General features: G+C 38.8%; 1 protein-coding gene across 1 annotated transcript in view; it reads right to left on the bottom strand.

The window, feature by feature from the left end:
• Nucleotides 1-552: 552 nt before the first annotated feature.
• The window catches only part of LOC145985094 (mitochondrial basic amino acids transporter), a 54,216-nt gene continuing 28,651 nt past the window's right edge, over nucleotides 553-26,117 (bottom strand). The window contains exons 2-5 of the mRNA XM_083118689.1: nucleotides 25,798-25,919; nucleotides 6,243-6,286; nucleotides 5,885-5,968; nucleotides 553-3,383 (exon numbers count right to left, since the gene is read on the bottom strand). Coding sequence (XP_082974815.1) covers nucleotides 2,136-3,383; nucleotides 5,885-5,968; nucleotides 6,243-6,286; nucleotides 25,798-25,831 — 1,410 coding nt within the window. The 5' untranslated portion in view covers nucleotides 25,832-25,919 and the 3' untranslated portion in view covers nucleotides 553-2,135. The remainder of the gene's footprint in view (nucleotides 3,384-5,884; nucleotides 5,969-6,242; nucleotides 6,287-25,797; nucleotides 25,920-26,117) is intronic.

The raw sequence follows: 26,117 nt of genomic DNA, 5'->3' as shown, positions 1-26,117 counted from the left end.
TAATTGGTTACTGACAACACAATGATTGCAGACGGACGTTTTCACCTTCTGCTGTACTTTATGTCTGACGAAGTTTGGCTCCATTTATCGGGTTACGTGAATCTGCTGAGAATCCACGTATCCTACACGAAACACCCCTCCATGACCAAAAAATTGGTGTTTGGTGTGTCCAATGTTCTTTGAATCAACAGTGAATAGTGCAGTTTATCGTGGCTTCTTGCAAATGTTTTCTGACGAACTGACACCAGAAGAAAGACTATACTCCTACTTCCAACAAGATGGCACCACATGCCACACTTCGAACGAATCCCTGACGTTGGTGCATGAACTGTTTACAGAAGAGCACACAGTAAGCATTGGTTGTGACCTCCTCGTTCCCCGGATTTGTCCTCCTGTGATTTTTATCTCTGGGGATGCTTAAAGCAGCAGGTGTATGCAAATAACCACCATACCCTGGCTGAACTGCAGCAAAACATTACCAACAAACACCATCCAGAGCATCACCCGTGAAGAGCTACAGGCTGTGTCAGTCAATAAGCTGCTAAGTGCGCAGAAGTGTCTTGACGTTAAGGGGGCCACTTTCAGCATCTCATGTGATGTGCAGGTAAGTCAGTGTTTACATTTTCCTACTCTTTCCTACCTTTCTTTCGGCCGGTCTACCCGGTCTACCACGCCGGGCTACTTTTATGTGGGCCACTCTGTATAATTCCAATAAATAGGAGTTTGGTGTTATTAATAACTTATGTGTAATCAATCTCACCTAGAGGACTCATAATTAGAGCTATCACAGTGCAAAATATGTACATAAATATGTAACAATAATTTATAAAATATGTACCTAAACACAAGGTTATTAGAAGTATAGCCTAAACATGTATCATCAAAAGGATGTAGTATCACAGAACATGCAATATTAATAATAATCGAGTATCCAAGCAATATCAAGAATTGTGCTAGATATTTATTTTATTTGAACATATTCAATGTAATTTTAAAGACATAAGTTGTTCAAATTTAAATTTGTATCAAATTTATAAACTCAAAAAAGCACAGCAACGTAGACATATTTAAGAAACCAATTGTGTTAACTGTTAATTACTTTTCACATCGCAAATTATTGTGGAATATGTAAATATGTACGACAGCTCTTCATAACTTTCGAAACAAATTGTAAAAAAAGCGTCTACAGAATGAAAAATCGAATGAAAATACATAGCTACTTTTGCACTTTTTTGTACAAGGGAACATATTGTGTAACTCGCTACGTACACGAAAGTAGCGTCCTCTTCTCCACCGATGCCAAGTTTCTAGGTGCTTAGCCTAAAACTAAAAGCGAAACGAAAATGTGTAACCAGTAAGGGGAGGGGAGAGAAACTCCAGCATCTTTCGATAAATAACAGTTCCAGTATTTTTTTATTATTATTTTTCTTTTTGTCTTCAGCCTGCCTTTCGACTTGGCAGTCAATTTTAGGTAACCGTAAGCACTGTGCATCTCATTGATTAGAAAATATGACATCACATGAGCTACAAATTTTCTACATCATGTTTCAGAGATAGAAAATATGGGAAAAGGTATCAAGATAGGAAAAAAATACCGAAGTATGTTGTTTTATGTAAAGTAAATTAGCAAACATGTAAAATATGTAATATCCTGGCAAATATTCAAAAAATATGTAACATGAAACGTATGCAAAATGATGTCCGTTACATATTTCTTTGACATTTTCGTGTTCAAGGTATGTATCTAGAAAGGAATAGAATATGTAATTACGTGCAAATCCTAGCTCTACTCATAACAGTCCATTGAGAGACATGTTGTTCTAACGAATTTGAAATGGATCTTAAATTGTGAATAGGCAAATTAAAAAAGTTATACCTAATAAGATACCTTTTACATCAGGTACATTGAATCAGAAGTTTTACATGAAAACCCCTCCTTTGCATTGCTTTTCTACTTCGCTAAGTTCATATCTAAGTAGAAGACGGATGGTCACTTGATGAGATTCCTGAGTTAAGAAACATAATCGATACGAACCTAAGAAATACTATTGCGTGTAAGCATAGTGATATGTAAAATTACCTTATTTGAAGCACATAACGTTATTTGTAATTTATTTACACAATGATACATATTATCATCTCGTATATCTATGCCGTTCCTCGTCAACAGAAGTTATATCAGCACTTTGTTCACAAGTGCTTTTGTCTGTCGTACATTCACTCTTGTCCTGCCACTGCCTCCAATTCGTGCGTGTTCCTTCCTCAGAGAGGAAAGCCTTCACTCGCTCACTGAGAACATCTTCACCTGTCACAACATATTTTGGATAACACACGTTGTTGTAATGAATCTCACCACAATTTCCAACACATGGTGCGCAATGCACAAACTCATCTGCAAAATTCAACTGAAGAGTAGGAAGTTGAACGGTCATCACATTGATGAAAGTATGTGAAAATATGGCTGGGAAATGAAACCAGCGAGAAATCTCGCCTTGGATGCTTCTGGGGTGCTTTGGTTGATGCTGAGGATGACTTCCGACTGATTGGTTATCCCTTCTGGTAAACGTTCTATAAAAGTGTAACTTGTTGGAGTTCAACTTTTTGAAATACTCTTGCTCGACAACCGTGCAGGCTACCATGTCTTTCTTTAAGTTAAACAGAACATCGTAATCGTACTGGCTGGCTGTCGGGGGCTCTCCGCACAGCCTGAACACCCAGGTGACCGTTGTGAACGTGGCGGCATTTACCGGGAAAGCTCTTATCACTGTCGAACCAAGACCTCTTGACAGGAACCTGTATCCCTCGTCTCTCATGCCCTGTCGCAAGCAATCCAGCATCCCCTTGTACCGAGCACTCGCGCCTCCCATCCCATCTGCTTGCATTCGGGACTTGACAACGTCTATAGGGTAAATGACCACCCAAGATGCTGAACCGCTTAACCCGCCAGCCAGCATCATTTGCAATGTTGTGAGTTTCTTGTTTGCCCCTCCCGCAATGACATCGGAAAACACTTCGTAGCTTAGGAAGTATATCCCGCAACCGGGCACCTCTCTCAACACTGTTGGTACCATTCCTTTGAATATTCTCCTCCAGCCTTCGGCCTTCTTCACCTTCAAGAGGCAGTCCATGGGGCTCTTGTATGCAGAGTGGTTCCTGAGGGACACGTCAAGTGTTTGGAGCTGCATCCTCGTCTTAGCCAGCTCCATGGGGCTGCAGATGAAGCTCTGGAAGAACCCTGCGCTGCAACCCGCTACCAGATGGGAGAACATGCTGTTCGGGTCAGACATATTCCTCTGGATATTCCCATACACTCCGAAAATTATCGCGTTGACGAAAGCTATTCCTGCCAGAGGGGATGACATGCCCTTATACAACCCACTCACCTGTGAAAGAAAGAGAACTCTCTTGTTACTGCAATTTTTACATATAAATAACGACAAAATAAAGATCAAATGTTCTGAAATAGATTTGTTAACTCTATAACTGCTCTTTACATTTCTCTATTGGAGTATTTAGAAAGGAAAATTCATTGTTGGCGACGCCTTCATGATTGACTCCTAGCCCGGATGACGTTTTAAAGTGACCTCATAAAGTGGAGGCACATAGTAGTTCGGATCACACTTTAAACTGTAGGTCCAGTCCCGATTAATCTTTCTGTGCAAAAAGTGGACTTAAAACGAAACTCAAACAAAGAAATCTCAAACAATATCTCACAAAGTAGTAAATGTGCGAAGAGTTATTAAATCCTAGTTTAACGTGACGTAAATTAATTTTGTTGGTTCGAGTTTAACGTGACATAAATTAATTTTGTTGGTCCGTCCTTCTGTCTATTGTTGACAAACAAGTGAAATTTTATTTTAATGTTTTGATATCTCAAGGGGAGGAGGGGATGTCTTCTTAAAATAACATAAAATTCAACATGTATATATATGAGGCGTTGCGGATATGAGGAGCGAACTCAACAAACGTACCTTTTGAGGAAAATGTGTTTCAAGTTGTAAGGCACAGGGTGAACTTAACGAAAAGGTCATAACATCATATCGGAAAGTTTTCCAGTAGGATTTCCAAAGTTTTTTGTTGAATTAGCCTGTGCCTCACAACTTGAAACGCATTTTTCTCAAAATGTTCGTTTGTTGAGTTTGCCCTTCGTATCCGCAACGCCTCATATTAACACCATTAAGCCTTGTTTCCATGATAACCAAAAACTCAATATGCTGACCAAGGCAGAATTTATTTTATTTTAAAACATAACGTTTCAAACTTCTAGCAAGGTATTCTTCAGACTCTGTACCAAATACAAATGAAAACAATTCAATTGAATTAAAAATTTGATTTTTTTTTTCATTTGTATTTGGTACAGAGTCTGAAGACCTTCCTAGAAGGTTGAAACGTAACGTTTAGTTTATGTTTTAAAATAAAATAAATTCTGCCTTGGTCAGCATATTGAGTTTATGTATATATATATTTCTAAAATATATGTAAAAGAGTTTACACTTTGCTGCCATGATGCAATGTGTGCGATGAGGCGGGGGAAGAGGGGGAATCCGAATATGTTTCCTTGGTAATTGCTTTACGTTACACGGCTCCAAGTCACTTTGCCACTAGATGCACCATATGCAATCCGTTAGTTGCAGAAAAGGAAGAATTTTGGGGATAAAGTGTTCAGAAAAACTAAAACGGAAGTGGCTTTCATCAAGAGAAGAGTAGTAGACATGCTGTCGTGTTTCATGCATTATGGGGAAGCGCCATTGACCTAGTGGGGTGCACCTCTGAGATATCTCCCAAATCATTCAAGCGTTGAATTAGAAATTTGGCAAGTTGAAAGAAATGTGAATTATCAACTAACAGTATTCATCTTCTCGATCCATTAATTGGTTTGTTCTTGTAAAAAATGAGGCTAGACTGCACAATCGACCCTTGTGTTTTACCGTTTGAAAGTAAAAAAAAGAAAATATTGTGCGCTAATAGTACGTATTTAACACTTCGATTTGCCACTGTGCATTTCTCAATTTGAAGTTACATTTCTATGAAATAATAAAAAAACACTACTACTTTACTTGCCATAGCTGGTTTCCTTGAACCTAATCCATGTTGTAAACACACAGTATTGCCAGGTCGAACTTTGGTTTTCAACGGGAATGTATATGCAAATTTCCACTAGGATTCAACTTTTTTTAAATAATGTTTTCATTCGTATTTTTTCATGTTTTCATTCAAAGGAACTCTATAGAAAAAGGCGGGACCGCGGTAGCGGTAGGGGGCGGTAGGTCAATTACCGCAGGGGCGGAGCCCGCAATCGGGGGGGGGGGGCAATTAATACTACTTTTTTTCCACTTCCAATTGTTTCCTCACCTTAAATTTTACATTTCTGGAATCCTTGATTTATACACTTTCCAACGATGTATCAAACATATTTCCATTAAGAAGGGTCGATTCGACATCCTTACCAAAAATGAAAACCATTCGTTACCCATAAATTTCTCAAAAGCTACTAAATATGGAATATAAACCTACAGAGTACATATATATTTTGTGGGTAAAATACCAACAAGATTATTAAGGTAAAAAAAAATAAAACATTATTTTCATCTGTATTTGGCTATTTTGGAAACTGCTACGAAACCTACAAATATAACATTTTGTAATGAAATCGGATTCAAATGTTAATTAATCATGAAATAAATTATCATCATCAGCAGTTCGTTACAATATCTCTCACCCATAAATTTTGGAGCAAATCGTGGTGACATTGTAAAACGAGCTCTAACCTGTTTAGGCTATGTATTGTGAAAACTTTTCACCGGAAGAGCAGATTTATTTTTTCATTATTAATAGAATATTACTACATCAAGTTATTTCACACGGTTAGCAATTTGATACTTACTGATTCCTTTTCTATGATTTTCTGGATGCAATGAAAAGTGCCTTTGTACTGAGGGTTGGCGAAATCCTGTGTTTGAAGTCTCACCTGAAAACCATTGAAATGAGACAATTATTGACAATGAGACTTTAAAATTAAAGTTGAGTTAAATCAATAAGTTTCGAATGAAACATTTCGATTTAGATAAATATCTGACAAATTGTTTTAACAAACAATTATTATTATGTGTAAATTAGTCAAATGCATTAAATAAAACACATAAATATCTTGAACTCTATGTAGTGATGAAAGAGGAACATATGTGTATGTATTTTATAGAATTTGTAGTTGCTTTAATTTCTCTAGAATAAATGAAGCCTACCTTGACTGTGTCTAAAGGATGGCCGACGATGACTCCAGCGCATCCTGAAAGATATAAACAATGACCATTACAAAATAGTTTAATGCAGAGACAGATACTTTAAATGTGTACTCATCCATCCATCCATTCACACGCAGATACACATACATACATACATACATACATACATACATATATATATATATATATATATATATATATATATATATGTGTGTGTGTGTGTGTGTGGGGGGGGGGTGTTTATATACATATCATTACCGGCTATACCGGAAAACATATCCTAAGCATTTCCCAACTCCCGAGAGCACTATAAATAGGGTTAACAACCTGTCTCAGGAGGAGAAGCCAACTACAGTAGTGTCCGAAAGTTAAGCATTTCCTTAACAAGAAAAAGAGGTTTGTATGGGGCGTGATCATCCCCAACAGCTACACAGCCTTGCAACGACGTAAAAGATGGTTCAAGAGCTCTGCGGGAGCTGGTTACATTCCCCATGAAGATTAGTGCGGAGCTCTGGAAATGTCTTTGGTGGAGGCTGGCGGACTGCAACTCGTCTCCTTAATGCACTACAGTATTTATAAGAAAGTAATCCAACAATTAGGCTCGATGCGTACATGTATTATCATCCCTGAAGATTAAATCTGGGTCGACTGCGCCTCTGAAAAGTCGCACATGTTGTTGGAGTATCCTCTTCTCTGTACTTCTGAGCAGTAAGAATACCTCCAACAAAAAGGTGCAGCTCCTTTCGTTCATTTAACGTGATGTCTGCCCACACTAGTATTCCATCATTACCAAACTGATTCCTTTCCACGATTTTCCTGGGATTAAATCGTTCTCAAGGTTCTCTCCAGATGAATGTGCGACGGGAATCATTTTGTACACTGAATGTGGACTGATCTGTGAAGAGCATGTTCTCTCATTCGTTCAGGGTCCAATTTTGATGGTGCTGACTCCACTGTAAATGTAGAACTCTTGAACCACCTTTTTACATCGTTGCAAGGCTGTGTAGCTGTTGCGGATGATCACGCCCCATACAAACCTCTTTTTCTTGTTAAGGAAGCCATCTTCAATTTTCTTATTTTTGGACTTCTTGTCTTCACACTATAAACAATTGTTAATGCGTGTAACGTTTTGATTCACTTTCACTATGTTTTGTGCAGTTCTGCCACTTCATCAATAACACATTTTCTCATATCTTCATCATGCTTAACTTTTGGACACTACTGTAGCACGGCAAGGATAAAGATCGGTTCGCGAGAGCGCGACAGTGGAGTATCGTCTACAGGGCCGCCCAAAATCCGTGGGGTCCAAGTCGGGTCCTGTCCAGTGTCCAGAGGCGAGACGTCTCAGGTCAGACATCGGGACCTGCACCCAGCTGACCACTCCAGCGTCCAGACGATCCGGAGATAAGTATCTGCCCCTTTATCGTGCTATTCCTTCTGCCCCTAACTTCTCCCTCTAAATAATATATTGGAGTGCTAACCAAATAAACTCAGTCACTTAACTATTCAATTTGTATTTCTTTAATATATCTGCTCTACCTCTGACTACCCTCTGACCCTCTAAACAGAGGGTGAAATCCGATACGACTAAGGTTTCAACGTCCCAATTGTGTCTCCAGGGGACCAGACCTGGAACAGGAACCTTAGCTCGTAACGATATATATATATATATATATATATATATATATATATATATATATATATATACAGGGTGTTTCTAAAGGTCGTTTACAACGCTTGGGAGGTGATTCCTCACACGAAAACAAGCAAAAAGTGTGAGTAATATTTTTACGACTGAGGCTTCGTTTCCGATATAGGAGCCTCGCAAAAGGTGACAAAGTGAACGTCACACTTAACTGGGACGAATACTATCACAGATAGAGAGGCGGTTCCAAGGGAATCATAAAGGAATCGTATGTGCTCAGTCCGGAAGTCACTATGAAGAGTTCACTGCACGCATGCGCAATGGAGTCCTCAAAGGAATTGGGGATTTCCAGCAAGAACAATGCATGGAAAGGGTATGTTACGCAGCAAGAAGGACCGTGACAATGAGAAATGCGTTAAAGACAACACATTCCGACCTCAAACATCAAAACATGAGCACGGAACACAAAATCCGAAAAGTTGAGCACGGTTGCATACCCCAGTTACACGCGAGGAATGAACGAATCATGTCATGTGACATACGAGAGACACATTACTCCACCAGGAGGAGGAAAAGAAAAACACAATATCAGATGATTGCGACAACGTGTATTTTTACACGCGACAACTGCGTAATACCCCCTCCCCACACGCACAACAAACAACAAATGGTACAATGTCTTACGCACAGACACTGTACACCAACTGAAGATGTCACTTTCAGTCGTCCCAGACGTGTTGCAGGTGCTGGGATATGATCAGCAGTTCGCTCTAGGTTGTCATACGCATTGAAAAGTACTAGTATGTTGTATTGAAAGAAGTTGACGTGGTGGGGTGGGCAAGTCAAATATCGCAACAATTGGTCTGTGATGTTCGTACGGTGATACGGCCAATTTGTGCAGTGTGTCAGTGTTAAACAAAAACGATACTTTGTAGTTCCAGCTCCATATTACGCAGATTGCTGCGTATACGACCCAGCAGCTAGCAGACATGCATCTTATGTATGGGGAGGCACGTGGTAATAGCCGTGAGGCGAGGCGTCTTTATGGAGAACGCTTTCCACATAGACGTTTACCGTCTCACGCCTTCTTTCAGGTAGTGGGCAGTCGACTGCGTGAAACAGGGTCAGTGTTACCACCGCGGCAAGAAGTTGGAAGACCCCGAAGTGTACGCACACGTCAGTTTGCAGAAGATGTGTTAACAGCGGTAGCAGAACATTCTGGCACTCGCTCGGGCACGAGACACGTCTCATGTGAATGTTTGGCGAGTGTTGTCAGAGGAAGGAATGCACCCTTTTAAACTGCAGAAAGTACAAGAACTGTTACCTCGTGCATAAGCTGGACACAAACCCTCACTTCGGGGCAAAGGTATTGTGGACAGATGAAGCCATTTTCACCGGGATGGATGTCTTCATTAGTAGAAACAGTCATGTCTGGGACTTTGACAACCCACATGCACTTTTTGTGGCCCATCACCAGCACAAGTTTTCAGTGAATGTGTGATGCGGGATAGTACATGATCATTTAATTGGACCATACATTCTCCCTGTTCGCCTGAATGGTGGCACGTATCAGGCATTTCTTAGTGAGGTTCTGCCGAAACTGTTGGAGACCGTACCTTTGCCACTGCGGCAAGAAATGTGGTACCAACACGATGGGGCACCAGCTCATTTCGATCGTAATGTAGTACATTTCCTGCATGATGTGTTTCGCAATAGGTTCATTGGTAGGAATGAGCCTGTGCCTTACCCACCGAGGTCACCAGATCTCAACCCTCTCGATTTTTCTTCTGGGGAGAAATGAAAACCCTCGTATACGACACACCTGTCACATCAGCTGAGGATCTCGTTGCTCTCATCAACGTCGCCGCCGCGACGGTAGCAGATGCACCTGGCTTGTTTGCTCGTACTCGAAAATCCTTGATTCGTCGCTGTCATCTCTGCGTAGAAGTGAACGACAGACATTTTGAAAACCGGCTGTGATTATCGCCCTCGGCAAATCCCAGTGAGAACACTCTTGGTATTGCTCCCCACCCCCTTTGTGTGGTGAAAGTGACATCTTCAGTTGGTGTACAGTGTCTGTGCGTAAGACATTGTACCATTTGTTGTTTGTTGTGCGTGTGGGGAGGGGGTATTACGTAGTTGTCGCGTGTAAAAATACACGTTGTCGCAATCATCTGATATTGTGTTTTTCTTTTCCTCCTCCTGGTGGAGTAATGTGTCTCTCGTATGTCACATGACATGATTCGTTCATTCCTCGCGTGTAACTGGGGTATGCAACCGTGCTCAACTTTTCGGATTTTGTGTTCCGTGCTCATGTTTTGATGTTTGAGGTCGGAATGTGTTGTCTTTAACGCATTTCTCATTGTCACGGTCCTTCTTGCTGCGTTACATACCCTTTCCATGCATTGTTCTTGCTGGAAATCCCCAATTCCTTTGAGGACTCCATTGCGCATGCGTGCAGTGAACTCTTCACAGTGACTTCCGGACTGAGCACATACGATTCCTTTATGATTCCCTTGGAACCGCCTCTCTATCTGTGATAATATTCGTCCTAGTTAAGTGTGACGTTCACTTTGTCACCTTTTGCGAGGCTCCTATATCGGAAACGAAGCCTCAGTCGTAAAAATGTTACTCACACTTCTTGCTTGTTTTCGTGTGAGGAATCACCCCCCAAGCGTTGTAAACGACCTTTAGAAACACCCTGTATATATATAGATAGATAGATACAGGGTGAACAGAAACTATAAGGACAAACTTCAGGAGGTGATTCCTGACAGTTAAAGGAACAAAAAACTTCATATCAACATATGTCCGGAAACGCATATTTGCTAAGGTAGATGACACTGAAGAACGACATCATCCTCTCATAACAACTTTCACAGTGTGCCTTTTTGTGTTGGAGAATCTGTGATTAGAACTACGTTGAAGCACCATGGTCCATTATTCATACCAGCAGCAAGCCGAGATGGTCTTCGTATACGGTCAAGCAGATGAAACGGTCGAGAGGCCGCACAGATTTATCGAGCCACGTACCCGGACAAACAGCACCGCCCAAACCACAAAATCTTTGCAGCCATTTTTGGGCGTTTGTGTGAGCATCGGTCCTTTCATACAGGGTGGCAGCGGCATGTGCGTACACCAGATCTGAGGAACGTGTCCTACACGATATTGAAAACAACCCCAGTACAAGCTCCAGGCAAGTGGCTCGCTAGCATGGTGTAAACCAAGCGACAGTGTTGTGTATCCTGCATGAAAACCGCTACTATCCCTATCACCTGCAGGGATTATCACAAGAGGATTTTCCTCCAAGGGAACGGCTTTGTCGCTGGTTTTTGCAACAGGCCACCACCATATTGGGATTCCTGTCGTCAGTCCTCTTCACCGATGAATCTTGGTAGAGATGGCATCGTCAACATACACAGTCGTCATCTGTGGACTACAGCCAATCCTCGGAGAATGGTTGAATCGTCTCGTCAGCAACGGTTCAGCATCAATGTTTGGGCAGGCAATATTGGCGACTACCTACTTTGACCATTTGTTCTTCCACAACGCTTTAATGGACAGACGTATCTATAATTCGTACAGAACACTCTGCCTCTTTTGCTTCAGAATGTGCATTTGGCCATACGACAGGTAATGTGGCTGATGAATGATGGAGCGCCAACCCACTTTCGCATTATTGTCCGTCAACACCTCAACAACATCTTCCCCAGAAGATAGATCGGACGAGGAGGCCTGTGGCATGACCCGCTCGATAACCGGACTTAAAACCACTTGGTTTTTTCTTGTGGGGGATCTGAAAAGTGTTGTGTATGCTGAGTCAGTTCCTGATGTGCAGACCCTTTAACAGCGTGTCCGTGCAGCCTGTGACGCTAAAAGGCTGGAACATTCGAACGAGTGAGGCAATCCATGATGCGACGTGTGGACGCTTACATTGCATCCCATGGAGGCCACTTTGAACACTTGCTGTAACATGGATGAAAGTCGTGCCATGTAATGTGTACCGGTACTACTTGCTTTATTGCAGACTCACCTTCCATTTCCGGACATATGTTGATATGAACTTTTTTGTTCTTTTACCTGTCAGGAATCACCTCCTGAAGTTTGTCCCTATAGTTTCTGTTCACCCTGCATAGTGTACATATATGTACAGGCTTATATAGACCTGCATTATAACATATAAGCTTTTTATAAAGCAGGAAAGGAGATAGATTTCAGAATTAGCAAAGAGGAAAGTAAATACGTGTTTACAGGCCGAAATCAGATATTTGGTAGGCTGATAATAAAAACCTATGCATTGATGACTAATTTGAATCAGTTTTCAAATTCAAATATTAAAGAGTAATATTATGTTTAAGAGTAAGTTTTAAAAGAAGTCTTAATTCAGGTAATGTATGTTACTTTTCTATGCATAAACATTTATCCTCTAGTAATATAAAAGATTCTAATGATTAGAATAAGCAAAACAGTAATTTTATCTGTAATATGATATTGATGTGAACCATTACACAAAAAGAGAAACAAAAATTTGGAGTTTTTGAAAGTAAAAAGAACAATATTTAAATATAAAATGAGATAATGTTGAAGTACAAAATCTGTATTATGGTTCTAATATTATTGGACCACATAAATCAAGACTTTGACGAGTAGGATGTATTCGAGAGAAAAGAAAATTTCTTGCAGAGTTTATATTAAAGATGTAAGATCTTTAGGAAGACCATTTGAAACAAAACGAAGGTGGAAGGATAATGTTAAGATGGACACGAAGAAATTTCGCAAGCATGGTAAAACTTGGATTGATTTTGCTCGGAACAGAGACTGATAGAAAGCTTACATTGCTGTGTCGATGTGATGTTCAGGCAAAACTAATTGAGGACGGCAGCATGCACTAGCGTACGCAGGATTTTTCTTTTTTCGAACGGGACTGGAATTGTAAAAATAGATATCACATGGTTGCTTTCCAGATAGAGGCGTGATAAGACTATGAAATATTTCGCAATTACCGATTTTACCTTTCTTTAGAAAGTTGTTCAAAGACAAAATGGTAATCGGAGGTCATTTACCACTTTGGTTTTTCAAGAGGCCTTTCTTTACTGCTTTAATTTAAAAATTTTGATTTCTTCAAAATTTCTGGAGGGTCTCTAGCCCCATTAACTCCCCTCTGCGTGAGACATTGAACTTTAAGACCGGTTCATTGGCAACAATGTGGAAGATATATGAAATTTTCAAAAAATACATTTGTGTAGAATTTGTTTAGATCACTTGTTGAGAATTAGTATACGTTAAATAATAATATCCAAAATTTCAGTGCAACTGTACTTTTATTTTAAAGCTATCGTTGATAATTTACTTTTGTAACACGATATCACACTTCTCGACATGGTTAGTGAAAACGGTCCATTGGTTTACATATTTATTACTTTTTACGTCTTATTTCTGCCACTTTTTACTAATTGAGACAATGAGGATGAGTTTTAACTCTCGTTTGTACGAGATTTATCAAAATTTTAGTTATTGGATTTGAGAATGTGATAAAATGTATTCAGTTTAAATATGGAAATTCCCTTCTCAGTACCGGTACGTTGAGTGCTGGAATCACGATGTTGTCACCGACGGATCCAGGTTCGAATCCTGTCATGAGTGTTCCAGTGAGAGTGCTCCCTAGTCAATCTCAACTAATTATCATTCATTTTTATCGTATCGGTTAGCCTATATAGACAGAAAGACGCCGTAAAGAAGGCAAATACAAATTTGAAAATGACAGCTCCTAATATAGGTTACATCGTAGCATCCTCACTGTCTATTACCGTGAGGACATCATGCGGAGATTAACATGAAAAGTTCATGCAGATATAAGCGGTTGCAGCCGTTTCTTTTCTCGAAACGTATCATCCATGGAAAGTTTCCAGTCGTTGATAAGTCACGATTAAACATTTCATCATAGTCAGTTGAAAGGGCAGAGGAGTTATAGAGTGGGGAGAGACACGTAAGGATTTTTTTAGAGCTTCATATCTACATCATCGCATAGTGCGTACTTTCAATGAAATGCGTAATGACCAAAGAATGCGTCAAATACACAAATAATTCGAATTGGTGACAAAAAATATACATATTACTTACACGTGTCGCAAACGAAGCTGTTAAAAGTGTACTTAGTACCTACAAAATAAATCGAATCAAATACGCATTATAAATCTAAATGCATCATTAATTGATTGATTGCATTGAAAATTTTCTGTATCGCAGCACTTAGGATATTTGTACTCGTCACACTCCAGAAGGAGCAGCCCCTTACCATCAACATCTGTATCTTAGGTCTAAAATAACATTACCTATTAAAAGCGGATGCTGTAAAGGGGCACACAGAAGGACCAACATAGGACAACACAGCTTTATGGTCGATTATACTGGCCGTAGGTCGAGACGCCAGAGCCTCGCTGGCCTGCAACATTGCGTCAATTAAGGCACTGATGATATACTGCCCATCTCTTGTATTTTTAAAGAGAACAGGGAGAAAATCGGGAAATGCACATTTTGCTAAACAGGAAGAAACGGCTGTCTTTACACAAAGATATATGTATATTATTTCCACCAAATTGGCCTGGCTTGAACATGATTCCGCCCCGCCCCAAAATACCCGACGTTAAAAAGTACCAGCACCGATATGTCCTATACCACAAAAAATATAAGTTAAATTGTATCAAATGACACAACAGAACGGCCATTCTCGATGGTGGAATAGCTGGTGAAATTGAGAGTGACGTAGGTTCGATTCACGTACTGTCTCAAGGAAAGACAATCAGATGGCTCTAATATATGATGCATTTATCTATGTGTCGCTAGATCAATCGGTCCAACTGCTTCGCGAATATGTGGAGTAAGGCAGAACATAACGATAAAAAAGGACATGAGCAGCGAACGAGAATATTTTCTTTTTGACTATGCTGATTAATACTTTGCAACCACTTACTTCAGGTTATATTTTCTTGATTATCAGGATTTTAGAAAAGATTTAACTTGTCAGTGGCACATTTATTGTTTATCTTCCAAAAGTTAAGTTTTAATACTCCTAATTCTTAATGAATAATAAGGAATTAAGATTAACTACGAGAGAACGTGTACTTCTCTAAAACAGGAATGCTTCTTTCCCGTTTGGCATAAGTGGTGCAATGGTGTGTACGTACACTCCTGTTTTAGATTCCTCGTTCCCAAATTTATTCTCATTAATAATAATAACATGAAAGAAAATACAGCATTCTAAATGCCATTCATGCGTAATTAATTTTAAAACAGTCAGAAACTATTTATATATTTCTGTCTCAATTAACCTCCTATAGGGAATTGTGAGTGGTGTGGAGGGAGCGCTGATGGTCGGTGGCAGTGCTGGTATATTCAGTTGCCACGGAGAGGTGGAGTGTGCAAGACCATATTCGCGAAGTGGAGCTGTTCATTAAAACCAAGTCTGTAGTAGTGACCTAACGAGTTTTGCGCCGACGGAAGCGCAGAAGACAGTTATACCATAAGGCGTTGTAGAGCGAAGTGGCACGAAGAAGGTCCCGTTCGTGATATGGAATTTCCTGGACGACCTCGAACCTTCAGAGCACAGATAAACATCGATCGTGTGTGGACATCCATCCAAAGAAGTCTACAACGATCACTGTGCCGAACGTCGCAGAAATTGCACGTGAGCAACGGCGGTGTCAGTCAAATTTTGCATGTGAGGCTACATCCGCAAGATTCAACCTGCCGACAAATTGGCGCGTGTAAAGTTATGTGGCATGTTTCTCCAAATGTTGGCCACAGATCATGAAACTATTGACAACCTCGTGTCTGAACGTTTCTTGTTGTTCGAGTCAGTCAATAAACAGAATAGCCCTTTTATTGAAAAATCGAGAAACAGCGCCGATAGCACCGTGCTTCATTCGAGACGCCAGTGGTTTCCAGGCTACCTCCTCTCCCGATATGGCGACATGGTTTGGCCGGCACATTCCCAGCACCGGTGTCTCTGAGTCTATTTAAAGTTCCGAATCTTTGAAACACGACAAGAAACAATCCATGAACTGGAGGCCAACATCATTGATGAAATCGCGGCTATTCCTGTCTCTAAGCTGCAAAATATATTGCGACGTAGCTTTGTGGTCCGACTGCTTCAGAAACGGTGTCACCCACCAGCGTGAAGTGATCTTCAAAACATGATTGAAATATCCTTTGTAAAACTACCAAGACTGCTTAATAAAGGCTTTCTCACCAGTCTTTTATGGATCACCCTGTATAAACTCATTACGTATTTTCTTTCTTGATGTGTTTTGTCTCCTCTTACATTGTGCTTCTTTTATACATTTCAGTAGTATCACCAAATAATGTATTAGGTAAGTAAGTGAGTTTGTGTGTTAAGTCTGATTTATGTTAATCGGAATTGGATCTACAGTTTAAAATAGGATCCGAACCACTATGTGTCTCAAGGGGGTATCGAACCCGGGACCCTTTCATTACAAGGCGACAACGTTACCTCTACGCTAACGGGGAGGCCCGTATTAGGTAAGTCTTGGCATTGTACTCTTATTTATGAGTGTAGGACAAATAGTCACTAATTTATGCAAAAACAAGCATGCAAACTTAAATCGCAACCCTAGTGCAAAAGGTTTTATTTAAAGTTCATTTAACAGTGTGAAAATTTATATTCATATTTCTATTTCTTTTATTTTACGTCGCTTTTCTACCTCTTGATGTAATCGCGAAGATGAGGATGAATGATAATAGGACAAACAATGATATACCCATGCTGCACGCAGGGGCCAGCCTCCTTGACTGAGTGATTATTCTAAGTCACTACTAAGGAAAAGTTCTCGAACCCTAGGTGTGGATAGCATGCATTATTTAAATAATGTACACTTGTGTTTGCCCTATCATCCGATCATCATTCATCCGCATTATCGCGATTAAACCAAGAGGTAGGAAAGCGACGTTAAATAACCGAGATATAAGGTAGTGAAGCGCCATGGCCATGGTTCGAACCAGGAACTCCTGGCCCTTTTAGTGCGTAATGCTGACCACTTTTTCACCAAGACCGGGACTACCGGAAGTAGGGTTACCAGATCGCTGTAAGGGAAATGTAGGATATCCTGTCTCAAAATGTAGGACATTAAATCAAAATGTAGGACACAAAACATTATCAATAAATACATATTTATATACAACACGTTAGAAAGCAGTTGAAAAATTACACTTTTCAGATTTTAAAAAATGAATTCTTAATGAATTTTTAAATGCAAAATTTCAAAACTTGATATCATACTAATCAATGCACCTCTTACTACATGATTTAAGTGGTACTTCTCAGAGAAGACAATTTCTATCAAAATTTCAGGTTTAGTCAAACTATATTTGTGTTAGAGTGGACAGTCAAACTCTCTAAAATTATAGGGACCAGTACCAAACATTTTACAGACTTTATGAAAAAATAATTAATCTTGTGAGTCTGTTGTGTTGATGGTAATGAAAGTAATCTCTCAACATTTGAATTATGACCTGCAATGGCAAACAAATATTCAGCAAATACCGTAATTTAAAATGGTTCCAGAAGTTTCATCTTAGGTAGTTTTAGTTCAATAACAGGGTGTCTACCAAAATAACACATCCAGAATTCTTGACTTTTTCTGGATTTTTCTAGACCTTTCTTCCGTTTTTCTTAATTTTCATTTATTCGACTCCTACTTAGTTAAAGTTGGAAATTAGTAATAAATATTTATTTAATGAAAACCCCTACCAAAAAGGGCCAGTTAAGATAAAAACTGAAGCTGAATTTAAGAAGAGAATTAGATCTTCTTTCTCGTATTAATGCATCCTGAATTGTGTTTGACAGACAAGCGACTCTTTAGCGTCTGGACTCACAGCCAGTATAATCTTATGTGGGGCTTGTGTCAGTTGTCCCTATATGTTTGTGACTGTCCCTTCATCCATCTTATCTAACCACCATTCATCCTCATCTTCGCGATTAGCCAAAGCGACAGAAAAAAGTGAATTAAAATGAACTAAATCAACCAATCAGTCATTATGATAACAAAAATTCTCGACCACAAGAATTATTTATTGCCTTTTTATTGACTTCTTGACCTGCTTGATGATTTCTTTACTTTTTCTTGACTTCCATGACTTTCTTGACTGGCACTCTGAATAACTTTGTTCTCTATACACCTGCTTTACAAACAAATTATACTGAATATTGAATAAGAGTGGGCAACACCTTGTTCCATCAGTATAAACGCTAAGGCAAGAAATTCTGCTCAGGCATTGAACAGAAAGTGGTTCCAAAACTTTGTTCATTAATTGCTTCCGTTTTCCCTTTTATTTAATAGCAGGACAAACTTTTTTTCTTTTTGGGCAATGACTGAATCAAAATAAATTTCAGTATTGAGTTTGGAAGCGCAGTCCATAGACTTGTGCATGATTTCTTTCTGTTACGTATTTTTCTAATTTATATTATGTGACGCTCAAAATATAAGACATTTATGATATTTTTCAAATTCCTTCCGGACGCCGGACATAAGGCTAAAATGTAGGACATGTCCGGGAAAAACCGGACGTCTGGCAACCCTAACCGGAAGTACAGTATAGAGTCTGCAAGCCAGACTTTGTTTCAGACTAAATAAACATATAAGTGGCGTTTGTTTTCTTAGATAAAATGCACATCACACTGTTCACCCCACCAGCACTCCCAGCTACAGATTGTATTGGGATCTAATTTGGAAGTGTGAAGCGTTGGAAAGAAAACTTAGAATAGAGTGTCTAAAATTAAGATTAGTTTTGCATTCCTGACGTTGCATTTGAAAGTTAAAACGAAACAAATTTGTATGACGTTGAATCCAACCAGTTCACTAACTGATTTCGCACAACGAACCTTTTTTTTCTCTGTAGATACTTTGAACTTGGAGAGTGTCACAATTTATCGCCATCAGAAGCGCACGTGATTTACTAGTGCACTGTTAAAGTTTGGCAAGCGCTAAAGCAACTTCTGATGTAATGGTAGAGTGGTCAGGGTTCGAAAGAAAGTCACAAACGATAAAACGCTCTCAACAACCAACGCATTTCCAAAGTATACAGGGATTTTACTGAACTTTAGTGTCCAACAAGAATTGAAACGATTACATAAAATATCACATTTACATCTTCTGCATTTCACCCACGTACATGTTGTAATCAGGTTGCACGTGTTCGTTTTCGAATTCAATTGTACCCTTGAACATTTCTATTGAATATACGTACTTCCAGTTTAGGGTCCAATCAACAGTCTGTGTTGGTTAGTTTTGTGGGTGTGTAGGAGGTCAGTGTGTACATGTTGCGTGTTTGCCTGTGTGCTGTGTGAGATAAGTTGGGGATGATCCTGCGAGAACTGGTTTCGCTGAAGCTGACAGGCGAACTAACTTTAGAATATGTTTACCATTGCCTCACAGGTCAGAGGTCATTAATAGGTCATTTGTGAGAGATGTAAACCACTGAAGTGAGAAAGAATGAATGAGTTTTGCTGTTTTAATACAATAAAGTTCATGTTTTATTAGTAGACTACTGACTAATTATCATTGCTAAGCGATTCGGGTATTATATGTACACTCATGGACAATCTGGGTTGTAAGAATCACATTAACTTTTCATAAGACTTAGTACGTGACTGCACCCTACATCTCAAAATTTATTTCGAATTATCATAGTTTGAAAGAAAATTTTAAAATGTATTATTCAAGTTTTACAAAAATAAATCTTACGTGATTTCAGGGATATTAAAGAAACTGTATTTTAGTAATAGGTTTAGTTACGTTGGATTTAGTTAATAATAATATTTAATAATATTGGGTGTATACAAATAGGGTTGTCAGACGTCCTGTTGTTGACAAAGAACATATGTTGAAACCATAACCTAAAAGCATGTTATTTTTAACGCTTTAGGCTATTATGGTTAGGTTTATATTTGACAATAAGCTTTCACACCAATAAGCAGTGGCGGCGATTAGGGAAGGCGTGGGGGGCAATTTCCCCCCTATTTTCTCCACTTTTGCCCCCGAACTATGCTCAACCTCATCTACAAGGAAAAGTAAACTGTCCTTGCCCCTCCAGTTCTGGCACCTTGTCCCTCTAGTTTTGGAAACCAATCGCCGCCACTGACAATAAGTGATTGTCGCAATCATTGAAACCGTTGTGAAGGATGATCATTGAAATATGCTGAACAAAAATGACACAATTTAGAAAATATTAAACTGAAATTTAGACACAGGGTGCTAAAAATATGTAATGATTGTGTAAGATGCCTTTGGAAAGATATAACGTTAAACTAACTCAAAAGAGTAACAACGCGAATAAGGGCCTCCCCCATGGCGCAGTGGTAGCGTCATTGCCTTGTAATCGAGGGGTCCCGGGTTCGATACCCGGTGGAGGCACAAGTGGTTCGGATCCCACTTTAAATTGTAGGTCCAGTCCCGATTAGCCTTACTGTGCATAAAGTGGACTTAAAACAGCAACTCAAACCAAACTAACAACGCGAATAACCAATCACATTATGCTATATGATTATACTCAGCTGAAATCTTGTTACCATGTGATATTTTGTATGCCAGAAGGACGTGCAGTAAGTTATGTGAACTGCAAGATATTACAACATAAAAGTTTAAATTCATTTAATTTGTTTACAAAATGGCATGCATGGCTTCAATTTTTGGGTGACAGCCATATATCTAAACAGTATATAAGATAACACGAATCCCAGGCACATTAGATATTTGACTTGTAATCACTGATAAAGGCCATGAATATTAAGAACCCCGGCTGGTAACTAAGAACTATTTCATTTGTTTATTTTCTTGCACGTGACGTAATAAGGGAGCAAATGTCGAAATCTTACATAGGAGAAGTGTGTAATGCTCTGAATAAACAAAGGCTTATGGATGAAAAAAGTTCATTCTATGTCAACTGTTCTTAACGAACATTGAAATTTGATGATTTTTGTTTTGTACAATTACTAAGAATTGTGAATATTTGTAGTAGTTGATTTTATCTGCGTTTCTCATATTTTGTATTACACAGCATGTATCTCTCGTATTTCACAGCATATACGGATATAACATAAATGCACAAATCCTCATCCGTTCTGCACTCTACTTCATAAAAAATTGACACTTTTATTGTTTCTAACATCAGACAATTATTTGACACGAAATGTAGGATTAAACTTTTGCATTGAAGCATGCATTACTACATTTGTATGAACTTACCCACAAAATTTTAAATAACAGTGTTACGAATGAAAATACTCGAAACAACTGTAAAAAACAGGCAATCATGCACATACATAATGTTATTAAGAAGAAGTAATATTTTCACCCGGCCTGCTTTAGTTTTACAGATTTAGAATGGAATTGGTGTTCATAGTTTATAAACTCTACTCACAAATGCATCACATCCGAATGATAGGCGCACAAAATTGTTTAAAAGAAAGTTAATAAGTTCCTCTTTTGGGTAAGGTGGGTGGGTATACATTTGACATAAAAAAAATATCGTGTCCTTACCTGTTTGATTTGTTACTTAAATCTTTGCAAATTAATATACATTATATGTATTTTGTAACTGATATATTTTTTCAATGTATTCTTAACTCTTGAAAAATGTAGCCTACATTCTGCATAATACCTATTTTTAGAAGAGAGCATATCAAGAGTTTAGCATAATAAAAAAAATATGAAAGATAATTAAACTTGAAGTATACTTTGTGAGAATCTTAAATTATACAGGGTGTCATTTTAATGACGCCCACGGACCACGGAAACGTATAGAGGACATCAAAACAAACAACATTTCTCAGTGACATTATTCTCGTTGGTGCGTCGTTTCAGCGCTACAGTCGTTCAAAAAAGCCCGTTTTGCCGCCTGAATGCTGTCAACCACACACAACATTTGATTGCATTTGTGACGTCATATCCCGTCGTGAAGCGATGCGTTTCAGGGTTGCCAGGAACACACATATTCTATGAAAACTGACATAGCTACAATCAGCCACATTATGCACCGTAAAACAAAACGAGAAAACACGTTCTGTAACCTAACAGGAACTAAACAAACGATACGAAAATAGAATTCAAGTGGAAGTGGTCATATCAAATTTTGTCTCACCTTACATGTCAAATATTTGCAAATCTAGTTACTAAGTTGGCATGTACAGTGGGATCCATGAGTATTACCGTGCAAATTGTCCACGACTAGTTTCATTCATTTTTCTCTTACATCCTATTTGTTTTTAAGCGATGGACTTTTATGTATGAGGGTGCAGAAGTTGGCAACAGCTTGTTTTGAGTTTTCTTTTAATTCTTGAAGCTCTTATTGGGTCAAATAAAGTGCACGAACATGGTGATGGTCAATTTGCACGGTCATACTCATGGATCCCACTGTACAGTGGGATCCATGAGTATTACAGTGCAAATTGTCCATGACTATTTTCATTAATTTCTCTTGCATCCTATGTGCTTTTAGGCAATGGATTTTTATGTATGATGAAGCAGAAGTTACCAACAGCTTCTTTTGAGTCTTCTTTTAATTTGTGAAGCTTTTATTGGGTCAAATAAAGTGTACGAACATGGTGATGGACAATTTGCACGGTAATACTCATGGATCCCACTGTACAATTTAGTCTACCCACTTCGTTCTTCTGATACTAGTTGTCTATGACACACTGAGCAGATGACAAGATAGAAATTAAAGAACTCAAAATTCCACAGGTAAGTAACACACAATATAATGTTATTTAGGACATTATGAGGCAAGTGGCAAAAATTGTTGAAAATACAGGGATATAAGTAGTAGTAATACAAGCCCTCCGACGACTGTGTTTATCTATGCACCGGATACACATGTAATAGTTTGCAACTGTGAACAGGGCACTATATTCGCTACTGTTTCATCATTACATTGTTACTGTGGTTGTACGTGTTGTAACAACGTGAACCTCGGATACTTCCGTTATCAGCACAAAAGTACCACAAGGCATCTGGACACAAACCTGTAGATGTCTTGCAACCTTGCAACGAGATTTGCACCTATTTGACATGTAGCTGGGCGTAAACAGCCACATGTAAGCTGGAAGTTCAATAAAATTTATTGTTGTTGATATTTGACATGTAGGCTGAGACAAAATCCGATATTGACACTTCATTTTCAATACGTTTTTTACCATTTCTCATATCGTTGGTTCACTTCCCCCTTCCCCTGAGATGACTGCTGATCTTCTGGCTGGTAGGCTATGATGTTCGGTCTACTGGAAGCGTTTCTCGCTTCGTTTTACAGCTAATAATGTGGTTGGTAGTTTGGCATTTTTCACAAAATTTGTGTGTTCCTTGTAACCCTGCCGTGGGCCGTTTCGCCGCAGGAAATTACGTCACAGATACGATCAAATGTTGTGTTGGGTTGCCAGCATCCAGGCGGCAAAATAGTCTTTTTTGAACGGCTGTAGCGTCGAATCGACGCACCAACGAGAAAAATGTTACTGAGAAAAGTTGTTTGCTTTGATGTCCTCTATACAAATCTGTGGTCCGTGGGCGACATTAAAATGACACCCTGTATATTAACTTAAGCTAACGAAATATTATTTTGGATGTGTAGATTTGTCCCTTGCAAGACACAATTTGGAAAACTTTCCTACAATAACAGACGAGGTCACGTGCTGTTTCCTACCAATGGACTTTGTGAGCCGTTATCTTGACACATTGGGTATTCACGACCAGAAAAGAAACACGTTTTGTCGTTATTTATGATAGCATGTATTCAGTACTTAAGCGACAGCTGTAAGAAAAGATTATGTATTTATGATAAGAAAAGCACTTCTCTTTATGTAATGGAACGATTGAAGGGTGCATTGTTTGATGGAATGAAATTTTTTTTTTTTATATTAAAAAGAATTTTGTCAAAACTACCAGGAAACTAAATATAGATATTTGGAATAGACTAGCAAAGTGTTGTGAACTGAACAACTGAAACACATGGAACTTGAGGAAGACGTGTGTTAGTCAGATGGATTGTAGTTGTTGGTACAGTGTTTCAAACGTGGTGTGATCCTAAATTTCATTGCCTATAACACGTAAACTAAGGAGAGATATTTCCACAAGGTTTCCTGCATTACGAAACCTCATCCACTGAGATAGTTTAAAATATCTACTTTTAGTTGCCAATTCATTCCACACAGGAAAATATGGAAGATAATTAATGGTTCAAGTTAGAGTGATTTTTTTTCTCAGAATGCCAAATTCGGAGAAGAGATCATAAGAAATTGTCGCGGGATTATAACTCACACTTTTGTATTGACACCACACTAATGTGAAGCAATTGATTGATTTGGAAATAGTAAAGTGAAAAGTGAAAAATGGTATTTTAGTGACTTATATTCTTGGTTGGCTACATTAACAGTCCAGAATTTTGTCACTAGACGCAGTACACATGTACTCAAGTACTAACAATACAAGGTATAAACAGGGTATATCAGCGATATGACTAGAAATATATTCGGAAAGAATTTTGACAAGTTATATATACGTATAATTACATATTAATTGAATGAAGCACTTTCAATACACAACAATTCAAACTTTCCCGACTGTTCATGATTCAGGAAATCGAGAATATATTCCCGGAATCTAGTGATTTGCAAAAATTTGAAATGTGTGATCACATGTGAAAGAAAGTGCACTTTCTTCTTCGCTTTCAGGGGCAAATTTTATTAGATTTCTTTTACTTTGCAAGAGACCTGTGGACTTGGGGTATATTCTTGTTACATGAGTGGGTTTGTATTGGTGAAAGTGGCATGTGTGGGGGCTACGGTGGTGGGTCAAAACCGTCCTTTGGGTCAGCATTTCTAAAATAAAAGTACATCAAATGCAGGAAAATATGGTAAAATATACAAATATCTGCTAATAAAGACGACATTTGCCCCTCTGGCGAATAACCTTGCTGCTGTGTTCTTGGGAACTGGCGTTTGGTGATTATGGTGATGGTTGAAATCAGCAACAAGTGCACAACAGCTCCGTTCTACATAGCTATATGAGGAAAATTTCGATGTTTTCATCCTTTGTTAATGCCGTCCCTATTGCACCTAAGTTACAGATTTCGATTTCCTGTTAAATTGTGATGTTCCTTGACATGTTACACTGACAAGAAACGTGCATTGATAATTGCTACGTATGTCCTTTCATGAACGTGATGAAATTAACATGCATGCAGTCATCAGGTGCATTGTCAAGGTATGCGCTAATTGCATTTGAAATCAGGAACATATAATTGTGGCACGAACAAATTTGAATTCTTGATATCACGATGGTATCAGGTGAATTTATTTGGTGACATTTGTGGGCTTGTAACAGTCGAGCATATGAACCATTTTCAAAGGACAAGAGTACTTTGATATTCAAATATTGTATTGATATGAGAAAATGTTCTACCTATTTTTCCATTAAATAATCAAGCAAACATATATTCGTGTTACACTCTCTTGAATATGCACCTACAGAGGACAGTCAATATGCTTGAAATTCTAGTAAAGTAAAAAAAGTAAAGTGTTCCCCTGTGCTTAGCACCACGCCATGAAGGCGTATAGGGGGTGTGGGGGTAACGCCCCACACTTTCTTGATCCGGTCATGAGTGGGGGTGATGTGATCAGCATCACGCCCCTGACCGCCTTTACCCCCCAGGGTTTCCCCCAGGTACCCATGTTATTCGACGCTAGGCAAATTATAATAGAAAAGGTTTAAGTAAGACACCCGGCATGTTCCTTTGAACCTTTCAACATACCAACTGCAGAAGATTGATACATATGTTTTCGGTATCCTGCAAAAGCAACGAATCTTTTTTTTTTCTTTCTTTTTTTTAAATATACAATTAACTTACCCCCTATGCAGCCTGCAATGAAATCCAGCGCCATGTTTAAGCACGACGTCTGTAAATTTCACGTCAGGTGAAATCACCGGAAATCATCTGCATCGCTTGAAAAAAGGTCGCCATACATTTTTCTGAAACAAAAGAAAATATCAGTCTAATTTAAAGCGTCCGAAATTAAGGTAGATTAAATCTTCAAATACACATTGGTTAAGTTTCAGAAACTTAAAGCCTGTACGACGTACATATAAGGGTTTCACTAGAAAATTCTAGTAACTAAAAATTTGAACATTAAATTTTATCTAATGTCTGATGTAAAATAAAGGCCAATC

Source organism: Lepisma saccharinum, chromosome 3 (genome assembly GCF_977018435.1).
Source record: "Lepisma saccharinum chromosome 3, izLepSacc3.1, whole genome shotgun sequence".
Lineage (NCBI taxonomy): Eukaryota > Metazoa > Arthropoda > Insecta > Zygentoma > Lepismatidae > Lepisma > Lepisma saccharinum.
Note: the sequence above shows the minus strand (reverse complement) of the source record. Positions and strands in the feature narration are given on the sequence as shown.